Source organism: Camelina sativa, chromosome 2 (genome assembly GCF_000633955.1).
Source record: "Camelina sativa cultivar DH55 chromosome 2, Cs, whole genome shotgun sequence".
NCBI lineage: Eukaryota > Viridiplantae > Streptophyta > Magnoliopsida > Brassicales > Brassicaceae > Camelina > Camelina sativa.
The window spans coordinates 18,605,792-18,617,510 of NC_025686.1; the positions used below are offsets into that span (position 1 = coordinate 18,605,792).

The 11,719-nt window shown below is 33.8% G+C and overlaps 1 protein-coding gene and 1 pseudogene across 2 annotated transcripts; both read left to right on the forward strand.

Annotated features, from left to right (window-relative positions):
* LOC104729163 (heat stress transcription factor A-9-like) lies at window positions 3,285-5,158 on the forward strand. 2 transcript variants are annotated; one of them, XM_010448075.2, is made up of 3 exons: window positions 3,285-3,754; window positions 3,834-4,284; window positions 4,375-5,158. In XM_010448075.2, the coding sequence occupies exons 2-3, from the start codon at window positions 3,883-3,885 to the stop codon at window positions 5,023-5,025; spliced, it is 1,053 nt and encodes a 350-aa protein (XP_010446377.1). In that variant the 5' UTR covers window positions 3,285-3,754; window positions 3,834-3,882; the 3' UTR covers window positions 5,026-5,158. The 2 variants fall into 2 exon arrangements, with proteins under 2 accessions (XP_010446377.1, XP_010446368.1); XM_010448066.2 differs by having other exon boundaries at window positions 3,285-4,284.
* On the forward strand, window positions 8,517-9,173 carry LOC104729182 (annotated as a pseudogene).

An 11,719-nucleotide genomic window follows, 5' to 3' on the forward strand; every position in this document is an offset into this window, starting at 1 on the left:
ATGCTACAAACTAGCACCTCCTTATATAGAGGGTAAAACACCAAAACCAAAACACAATAGGATAAGTCTACAATTATATTTTAGATCCTCCTAAAACATACTAATCCTTATCTTTTGTATATTTAGATTCTCCTAAATATACTTGGCTTTATCCTCAAGTTATTGCAAGCTTACAACAAGGCCTTCTATAAAACAAGCGATCCAAGTACTGAACTTTGAGTCACCATTGCCTCAGCTTCCCCGAAAGATGCCCTCTGCCACGTTTCACATCTCACCTTCTTCTTCTCTCTTACTTAGCTCAAGTATAGTATCTGCCACCACGTCCTCGAGAAGTCAAGTTGCTCGGGAGCTGAAGATGAGAGATGAGGCAGATCTTGGTGGCCTTTGCGGTTCTGAAACTTGATAATAATCCGATATCACATAATTTATAAAGATGTATATGTGTGTATGTGTGGACACGTGAACGGCAAGTGAACCATATGTGGTCTGGTTTTACGTGATTTCTATTATATGATTATGGGGTTTGGAAGGTTTACAAAACGTTATACATATTGTGAACGGCAAGTGAACGTGCCGAACTCTTGTATTTCTTTAATATGGAAATGGAAGAAAATTTTGTGCCAATTTTTGATTTATAAATTTTTCATTTTGTAAAACAGAGTACATAAAAATTATTGATCTAGATAATTTCCATTTTGTAACTTGAGAAAAAAGCTTTATGGAAATTATGCAACATGAAAATTTTAATATCCATTTAAATTCTCATATATTTTGAGTTTCGACCAATCTACTTTATATACATCTCGCTGTATTATTTCTGTATATGCCAAATCTGTGTAAAATGGAAAAAAAAATTATTCCTTATCTGCATTGAGAGAAAGCTCCGATAGATCAAAAGTATTTACAATAAAATTTAACTAGCACAAAATAAACCAACTCAATATGTATAACGTTTTATCTAGACTATGTTCATACGAGTGGTGCCAAATTTTGCAGAAGGACCATGTACAGAAAAACAAATTTGGTTTTTGCATCGTAGGTTAGGCTTTGGGATGTTTTTAAAGACTTTCTTCCCTATCGCTATCAGTATCTGATACATATATTGATTGTGTCTATTGAAACATTGAAATGTGAAACTTGCATCTTTGCCAAAAGTCATAGAGCTACATTTTCATAAAACTCATCAAAGAGATACTAAATTTTCAATTCTCTTGTTCATTCGGCTGTTTGGAATCCTGCTCCTACTACTAACTAGTACTATTGGTTTTAGATGGTTTTTCCTTTCTAATTATTGATGATTGTACCAGAAGGGTCTTAATTACCAAAGCAATAATCATCTGATATAATGAAATCAATGCTTTTAAAACGTTTCACATTATGGTTTAAAAGCTCAAACACAATTTATTTAATACACAACATTGCAGCTTTTAAATTGGTTATATATACGAGTCAAATGGGGATTTTTTTTAATTAAATTTAACTAAACTGCTGAAGTCAATGGAGTATATATATTAACTTTGCTGTTGTGATATATAGGGTCTGACTGGTGACCACGTTTAAACGAGGCGGTTGAAAATTTATGAACGGTTGTAAAAGAGGCGGTTAAAATAGTGGATAGAAAAGATGGTGTGGTGAAAGAGAGCGGTTGAATATTTAGCTTTATTGGTAACATTATAGCGGTTGAATAGTACGAATTATATTAAATTATAAAAAAGTAAAAAATAATTTAATTAAATAAGAAAAATATGAAAGATAAAATATTTTATAACATGAAAAATTAATAACCAATAAATTATAATGAAACTTAAAAATATATAGTTACAATATGAAAATCATATACATAATTTTTAAGTATAAATTATGAATGCATAGCATACTGAGACTGAATTTTTGTTATGTAGTATATGATTAAATTAAAATGTGTGTTTTGTAAAATAAAAATACAACTATTCAAGTAGCTATAATGTTAAAAATAGTAAAAATTACAAGTATTTGTATTTATGTTTGAAAAATTTACAGTTAAATCTATTGTAACTCACACTTAAATTTGAATTTTATAGACAAATTAAATATTTAATGATATAATAATCAAAATACAAAGAATAAAATATTTCAAAAGAGGTTGCTGTACAGCCACCCAAAACAAACGTTCCATGTAGAGGAGAGTTTCCAATCACTCTTCCAACCACTCAAAAACTATTTTAAACGCTCATTCTAATCACCAAACCCAACCACTATTATGAACCGTTTGCTTCAATTGATATTGTGATTGGTAGCTACTCGAGCGGTTTGTTTCCAACCACAGCGTTTGAGTGAAACCAATCAGACCCATAAACGTTACAGCATTTAGTCCTTGAATACACCTTAAATAACTACAATGTTAACAATCAACATAGTCAATTCTATATGTAAACCGTTCCATGTCTTTTGTAATTTTAAAAGTTTACGTAGAGGACAAATCTTAAAATGTAACTCTTGTAATAAATAATAATGAGTTAGTATACCTTTAACTTGAGTTACTCTATAAATTTGTTTGTTTCTTTTGATAACCAAACCATCACAATCAAACAATCACTCTTAAAACAAGAAAACAGTAAGTGCAATGGAAGCTAGGAATCCAAAAGTTAGCTAGCCGAGGTCTAGGCCATACCTTAACTACATTCCATTATTGATATATTATGTTGATTCTTGCAAATTCGTGGTATATGAAGAAAAAGTTAGGGAGATCCAAGAAGGTGGTATTCGACTGGTTCAATGGTGGTCAAGAGTCTGCTTCATGTTTCCTTATTGCTATAGATAGTCGAGTTTCACCTCCCGGGATCTTCCATTTTTTCTAATTCATTTTTCATCACCCCATCGCCTTCACTCAACGCTCAGTTGAGGCCACAACCAATGCAGCCGCTATAACAGGTTGTAGATTTCTTCATCGACATTAATGCTTTATTCCTTTAACAGGTTAACCTTGATATTTTTCTAGTGCGTATAACACAAAGATTACAGTACAAACTTCTTTTTTTTATTATATTCATCATAAAAATATCGGTTATTCCAAATTTATATATGTATTATCATCATCTTCATCTATAATAGTATATGTGTTATAAAATTAGCCTGAGTATACATCACCACAAGTGTTCCTCTTCATGCAAACCATCACAATAAGTGTCTCTTCTCATGCATGTGACACTTGTTTACTTAACTTACCATTTGTCATCAACTTCTTTATGCTTGTCTTTGTCTCCTTCTTTTATAAATAGAAGTTATGTAAAAAAGAAAAATGGGCAATACGAAGTCTTACCATCTCTCTAACTTTTTCTCTAACTTCTCTCTAGTTTTTCTCCCTCAAATCTATAAACTCATCTTCTAAATCTCTTTTCCTTTGATTTTTCTTATAATAAAGTACTTGTTACCTCCAAGTTTATAATATAGTTCACAACAATATGAATTTTATCATAAATACGATCACAGCTCTATATAATACTCTAGTTTTAATAAATTGGCTTTGAACTCTTTTTTATTTTATTTTTATTTTCCTTTTATTTGTTTCTATAGTGGTAATGTAGCATATTTAACTGATGTGTGCTTCTAGTACGCAACAATTGTCATTCATGCATGAAATCGAATTCAATTGTATGCGGTCGGTTCTTTTTCCCATAATCACTTTTAGACCACCGATTCATCTTGACCAACCACGAAGATCCAACGGTTAGAGATGGGATTATAATATGAGTGTTAATTTGTTGAATTCAAAAAAGTGGGTGTAAAAATATAAATTTCTGTAACGTTTTTGATAGACCGTAAAGTAAACACTATTTATATATTTCCATAAACAGCAAAGAAGTTTCCAAAAGGAGACGAAGATAGTAACGGCGTTGGGAAGCTATGACGGCGATTCCAAACGTCGGTGATATTGAATCTTCGGCTTCGCTTGGTCAAGAGACGGCAACGGAGACCGTCACCGTTAAAGGTGGCCAGACCGGAAGCGGAGGAGGCTCGTCTGCCGACGTCGTTTCACCAACCAAAGAAGAGGCTGAGGCCGTTAACTTAACCGACTCGTCGTTGTCAGTTAGTTTTCCAAAATTGCACGAGATAGGTCTAATAACGCCGTTTCTGAGAAAGACGTTTGAGATCGTCGATGACAAAGTAACAGACCCGGTTGTATCATGGAACCCGACCCGTAAAAGCTTCATCATCTGGGATTCTTACGAGTTCTCTGAGAATCTCCTTCCCAGATACTTCAAGCACAAGAACTTCTCAAGTTTCGTCCGCCAGCTCAACACCTACGTAAGGATAAAACGAGTTTTTCTTGGTTTTTACTTTTTAGCTATGTTTCTTGTGTCGCAAGCTTTGTAAATTAAAGTTAGGGTTTTGTAGGGGTTTAAGAAGGTAGATTCAGATAGGTGGGAGTTTGCTAACGAAGGGTTTCAAGGAGGTAAGAAACATTTGCTTAAGAACATCAAAAGGAGGAGAAGCAAAAGTAATTGTAACAAGGAAGCGAGCACCACGGGGTTGAAGAAGACAGAGACAGAGGCTGAGTCACTGAAGGAGGATCAGAACTGTCCAATAAGATTGGAGGTGTTGAAGTTGAAACAACAACAGGAAGAGTCTCAAGATCAAATGGTCACTGTGCAAGAGAAGATACACGGAGTCGAAACAGAACAAAGACATATGCTAAGCTTCTTTGCAAAGTTGGCCAAAGATCAAAGATTTGTTGAGAGGCTGGTGAGGAAGAGGAAAATGAAACAACAGAGAGAGCTCGAAGCAACTGAATTCGTGAAGAAGTTGAAGTTGCTTCACGATCAAGAAACTCAAAATAACTTGGTGGATGTGGAAAGTCAGCTGATAATTAGAGAAATTATGGCCATGGCTGCAAAAACACAACCAGATCATGAGTCTGACATTTCCATGAACAATAATCAAAGTGGGAGTACGAGATGTCAGCTTAACACAGAGGACCTACTTGTTGACGTTGGTTCAATGGGTGGAAAGAAGATTGATGTAGATGTAAATGGGAGAATCGAGTAAAACAAAAAATATAAAAGGACTTGTACAGAGTTGTCTGGATTATACTGTTAGCTCTTGTAAAAAGTGTAGCTCTTTATTCCGTTAACACTTGATTGCGTTTTGAATAATGGTTGATTTTATAGTGTTAATTCTAGGTTTTTATGATCTACAAGGTTTTAAATACAAAAGTTCACAAATCACACTCTAGTCTTTATGTAGAAGCAAAAATTAAATTAAGTTCGGGCTATAAAGAGAAAAAAAAGAAACATGTCAGACCACCCCGGCAAGGTAGAACCGAGCCGAGTAACGATCCTCTACAGCATTAGATGCGTCGGAAGACAGATCGTGGCCGTCAATCACGCTCGGGCCGCATGGTCGTGATTCATTAACCAGGGTTTAGGGCCGGCCTCCTTAGGAATATCATGGAAACAGAGGTACGTCTTATAGGATAGATCTTGTTCAAGCAAGATCGTGTCCTATAGGATAGATCTTGTTCAAGCAAGATCGTGTCCATTGTTGCTTTGTGACCATATATAAATAACTCAGTTTCTTCATCAGCTTCTCGATGTGGGATCCAAACACTAATAAGAAACAAAAAATAACGGGCTAGTTTGTCCCAAAAAACCTAGGCCTATTCATTTAAAATAAAGTCCATCATTAATGATTTTATCTTATTATATAATAAAGTTCGGTTCCCAAAGTTAGTAACTCACCAAATCGTCACATGTGTTAGTTTTAACGATCAGAGATCAAACTTAAAAATTTACCAGATTGTGACACATATCAGTTTTAATGATTAAATATCCAAGTTAATAACTCATCACATTGTAACACGTGTCAATTTTAACGATCAAAAATCACATATGAAAGTTAGAAACTCATCAGATTGTGACAAGTGTCAATTTTAACGATCAAAAATCACAATTTTCAAGCTTGGTAAAACGATGCATAAGATAATTGTAATCTTATTATATTAATTCTAAAAGGAAAAGGATTGTAAATACACCCCTCTATATAAGCAAATAGATGATGACATATTTTTCACCGAACAAAATAATTTCGACTAGCTTTGTTTTCTTGGTAAATTTTTTTTCTTTGTTTTTTATTAAGCTTTTGTTTGACACATCATCGTTCTTGAACAAGTCTCAAAGGCAATTTATTTGTTGTCTAATCAAAACAACTATAGAAAAAGATTCCTAGATATTACCATGTGTTTTCATCGTCGTTTATTTGAATTTTGTTTTGTTTTCTCAATTTCATAATGCATACTACGCAATCTTTGACTTTGAAGTGTTAACAAAGTTTCTTATGCATAATAACTAAGGTTTTTGGGATTAACAAATTTCTCACGGTATTATTATTATTTCTATTAATTTGAAAGATAGGTAGCATTAAAAAAAAAAAAAGATGAATACACAAATGCAAGATAACAACAGACGTTATATAACACTAGATCAACTAAACAGAAAGTGTTCTTATCACCGAACGATAGTACGTCTTACAAGAAAGTGGGAAACAATAAATTTTTTAAAAAACAATAGGATCATTGGAATAAATTTTCTCATAAAATAGAAAAAGGATTAAGGAAAATATACAGAAAATTATTAATTCTAAAAAATGTAAATACTCACTTCTATATAAACATAGATCGTTTCATATTATTCATCTAGCAAAATAATTTATTCAAAAATATTGCTTTCAACTTTTTTCTATTGGTCAAACATTTTTAATGGGAAGACAAATTTTCCTTATTTTTTAAACTAAAATATACTCCTACTTCTACTTTTTCTGTTTGGAATAGGTAAGATTAATATGTTGACCAAAAAAAAATGGAAGATTAATATATGCATCTTCTTTTACTAATACTGTATTTTTAAATTTATTAAAGTAGTTTTAGTTTTTTTATTTAATTTATATTTTCATCTTTGAATTATTTCAATTTCATATATTACCGTGCTTATAATTTTCTATTATTTCATTAATTATGTCAAATTATTTTTTTTCAAATTTCTCAACCTTGATTAGTTGATCATAGACCTTTTTTAATGCAAACATAATTGTTACCATTCGTTCAATCTCAAAAGGAGATAAAGAGGAGAAAGTTATCAACCTAATGGTTGGATAAAATATGCTAATCAAACACAAGCGTACAACCAACATAGATAGATTGGAAAAATATAAATCGTTGTTGATAGATCCATAGGAGCTTGGAGACAGAGGCTACATTATGGTGTGTCAAAAAAACCTCCATGAAATATATTGGAAAATTTGACATTAGTTACTATCAAAAGATTTTGTGATGTTGGAAAAGGGTCTTTAGTTCATTGGTTGATGGAGCAAGCCACTTTGAGATAGCTAAAAGACGTGAACATGTTCTCTCCACACAGGAGGAGGGCAGAGTCAAGGTTCTCTCTATGGTGGAGGGGGTTGGACGCAAGGTTATCTCCCCAAGAGAGGAAAGTGGGGGAGGTTGGACGCAAGGTTATCTCCCCAAGGGAGGAAGGCGGAGCGAAGGTTCTCTCCATGGTAGAGGAGGTTGGACACAAGGTTCTCCATAAGCGAAGAGGGCAGAACCGAAGTTCTCTCCATGGTTAGTCATACACTATTGTGGTATATATTATTTTTTATTCAAAATTTTTTTGAGCAAACAATTTTAGGGATTAAAGAAACTATGCAAAAGTGAAAGTAAAGAGACATATAATAGTTGACTTATTTTGTTCATATAGACATTTTATAGGTGATGGTAAATAATAAATTTGTAACATACAATATACCTAGGTGTAAAAAATACACTTTTAGTGGTAACATACATAAAAGATTATTATATGGATATAAATCAGTGTATTATAGCCAAAAAAATTATAAATAATGTTCAATAAATTTTAATATATTTTTATTAAATTTAATTTTATTTACAAAACTATAAACCTGCACATCGGTCCTTTTCTAGTTATATATAAACCACACTAAAGAAAAAATAGAAAGAATGGATTATATACTAACACTTGAGTTATTTTATTTGTTAGGTTTAACACTTCCATGATAAGTTTAAAATGGTTGGTATATGAATGCTTTTTATCTAGTTTTTGTATGGGTAGAATTGAGACTTTTATCTGGTAGTTGTATCTTGGCTTATTCTATCTATGATGAAACAAATAAGTCCACTTTACTTTGCTGTTAGCAAAAAGAAAAAATGCAACAGATTTAAGTCAATGAATAAATTAACTGATTCAGTATCCAAATAGAAATTTATTTGGATTAATCGTTTAAAAACCTACACTTGAGTTACTGATATCAGTTTGCGAAAGTGTAAACAGTTCCACTTCCACGTTTTAATTTAAAGTTTGTTATATATAACAAACGAGTCAACGAATATGAAAATTTAACTCTCTCGTAATAAATTTACCGTATAAGTTTAGCTTGAGTTACTCTATAAATTGTTTGTGTCTTCCGATCACCAAACCATCTCAATCAAGCAAATCATTCTCCACAAAAAAGGAAAAAAAAAAAAATCATGCAAGGTAAGATGAAAACTCTTCTCTCCACGATTCTTCTAACTGTAACTTTGTGTGCCACTACTTTAGTGAAGCCAGGGCTAACTGATCAAATCCCTACCATTTCTGGCTTTTCGCCTCCTGGCTCACCAGTTGATCTCGCCAAATGCTGGTCATCACTCCTTAACATTGAAGGTTGCAAAATCAAAATTTTAAAATCTACTTTAACCGGTAAGTTTGAAAATGTTGGACAAACATGCTGCAAAGCGTTTACCGAAATCGATGCAAAGTGTTGGCCAAAAATGTTTCCATTGAATCCTTTCTTCCCTCCTCTTCTCAAGGATGGTTGCTCTCGCATCAATTGAGTTGCTCCCGCACTTGCAACATCTAAACTCTCTCTTATTCCTGGATTGTCTTTACCTGGTTCTCCGGATGATATCACAAAAATGCTGGTCATCACTCTCTAGTGTCGAAGGTTGTGTGGCTGAGATATTCAAATCAGTATTCACAGGAAGGTACGGAAATGTTGGACATATGTGTTGCAAAGCGTTTTCGGACGTAGATTCAAAGTGTTGGCCACATATGTTTCTGCTAAATCCCTTTTTCCCTCCTCTTCTCAAAGATAGTTGCTCTCGCATCGAAGCAGCTGCTCCTACACATAAGTAATAAAGTAGCTATGGTCTTTTCTATCAGAATGCATAATTAAATTAGGACAATCATAGCTTTTAGTTCCAATATTCAAGAAGAGTTTCTTTATTCTAACCAGCCAATAAAGATAGCCTTCACATGTAATGGTGTTAATCTACGTTTTGTTATCTACAATAACAACAAATAAATTCAAGTTTGGCCTAATGACATCTTTATTGTCTCTTTTCAATTATGGACTTCGTTTGCTCTGTTCTCAATGACGGATGATCTTGATTCTTGAGTTAGCTTAGCTTCAACATTGTATGATCTTGAAGACATCTTCATCAACATTTAACAAAGAATATTATTCTCTAAAAACATATCCACTTGAAAGACATTATATGGTGAAAAATATGCATATATACCTCAATGGAACATACGTAACAGGAAAGTAATTTCTCCTATTTTATTCGGATGCATCAAAGAAAGAAAGCACACCTTAAATATTTGTTTTTTTTTTTTAATCAAGCGCACAACTTAAATATATAACTCAAATTGCAAGCCCGAACCTTGAAATTTTGTTCGTGGATTATCATGTCAAATTTTTTTTCGTGACATTAGCAGTAAAACAATTCTTCCAATTATCAACGAAATATACATTGTGATCCAAGTTGTCCCACCCACGCTTTTACGGTTTTTAAATTCCTCATCATGATCTTGAATTTCACATATAAGGAGTGCACCGTAGTGGAAGAATTCTGCATCTCGATACAAATGTCAATCATGCATTATGGTGGATAACATCACGACATATAAGATTTTCAAATTATGGTGCTATTTTCAAATTTTATAAGATTTTATAATCAGATTTCAATACTTTCACGTAAACTTTTAAATTCCCATATCAAAATATTATATTATTGTCAAATATAATGCAGTTACATATTTAAGATTAAAAAATGTCGTCGAAGTAGTACAAGCACCTTTTAAAAATAATAATATTGTATTGGTTAATAAGTGATTAGATTGGTGGGTAAGTTAAGACAAGCACAATACATGTGCCGACAGTCTCTACCATTTCATTTTTTATCTTTTTTCGGGATCCAAGTTGTCACACGCTCTTCCGGTCTTGTTGACGTCCAAATTACTCAGATTGCGCAGAGAGCACAACTCCAAGATCTCTTTGACAACTCCAAGAACTCGGCAAGTCTCATGACTTGCCCACAAGGCTGTGCTTTAAGATCCTCGTACGTCATGAAAAGAACATGCTTCGGATCTTCCAGACTCTCCAATAGCTCAAAAAATTGTCCCAAAAAGGTCCATAATGGTTAACTCCCCTTCAGTATGAATCGAACATAGACTCGAGGATGCTTCTTTCCGCTTGTTCTGGTCACAGCTCCCATTGCAAAAGCCAGTTCCTTTGTTCTATGCTTATATTCAATCTTCACCAGAAACATGAGTTTGTGCGAGAGATTATCTTTCGATAGCTCTAAACATTGTCCCAAAAGGCCAAAAAGGTCCATAATTAATAGTTAACTCGAGGATGCCTTCTTCCTGCTTCTTTGTTTTCGATTCTTAATAAAAATACCAACGTGAAACTAATACATCTTTTACGTTCCTACACACGTACACGATCTTGCAAGGAGAGTCCTTGAGGGGCTGTCGCCGAGTATGTAACGGCATGTGAGTTGATAACAGCCTCAGAGATGCAGAGCGGAGATGATGAGAGCTTGGACAAGTTCGGTGTTGAGCTTTTGAGATAAAGATTCAACTCGAAGAAGGGTACAAGACCATGAGGGTTATCAGAGGTCAGAGGGTGGCTCAGAGGACCATCTTTTGACCTCTCAAGTAAAGCAACTGTGAGGGCCTTAAGCCAAGTAGTACCGGACTTTGGGATATGAAGCCACTATAATGTCGGTGTCAAGCGGCTTAAAGTTTCTCTGTAAATTTAGGACTGGCCCGGAGAGTCTTGTACTGATACCAACATCCTTGGTAGTTGTAGAGCTTCTTCCCTTGGAAGTCACTGTCTGAAGGCAGCGACGAGATCATTTATCATCGTCTCCAAGCTTCCTTAGAAGCTCTGAGCCACCCTGTGACCTCTGATAACCCTCATGGTCATGTTGTAGGTTAATAAGACTATTCTCTGGACTTGCATGGAGGAAACTAAGACGACGTGCTTTTGCCTTGAAGCAAAAAAATTGGCATAGGCATAATTACTAGTACAACAAGGATTAAAAATAGTAAAAATAAAAAATACTAATCGGGAGTTCGGGACTTAGAAGCAGGAAAGTAAGACGACATGCTCTAGCTTTCAAGCAATAAAATATAATTAATTCGCATAGACAACAAGGATTAAAAGTAGTAAAAAAGTTTATGGACTAATAAAATAATGAATATACCACCACGATAAGAGGGAGATTCGAATACTCTTTCAAGTTGGATACAATCAGTAGAAAAATGTATTTGAATAATTAAACGGGGACAATTCCTTAAGTTTATGATGATATTCCTTTCGATGGTTTTTTGTGGGGTCAAGATCTTGACACTGCATTCGATAATGTCGTAGCTTTGGTCGTATCTGTTGCTGAATTCGA

Coding starts and splice junctions, on each gene's coding strand:
- LOC104729163 (XM_010448066.2), top strand. CDS start 3,883: ATGACGGCGATTCCAAACGTCGGTGATATTGAATCTTCGGCTTCGCTT. Junction 4,285..4,374: donor TCCGCCAGCTCAACACCTAC/GTAAGGATAAAA, acceptor AGGGTTTTGTAG/GGGTTTAAGAAGGTAGATTC.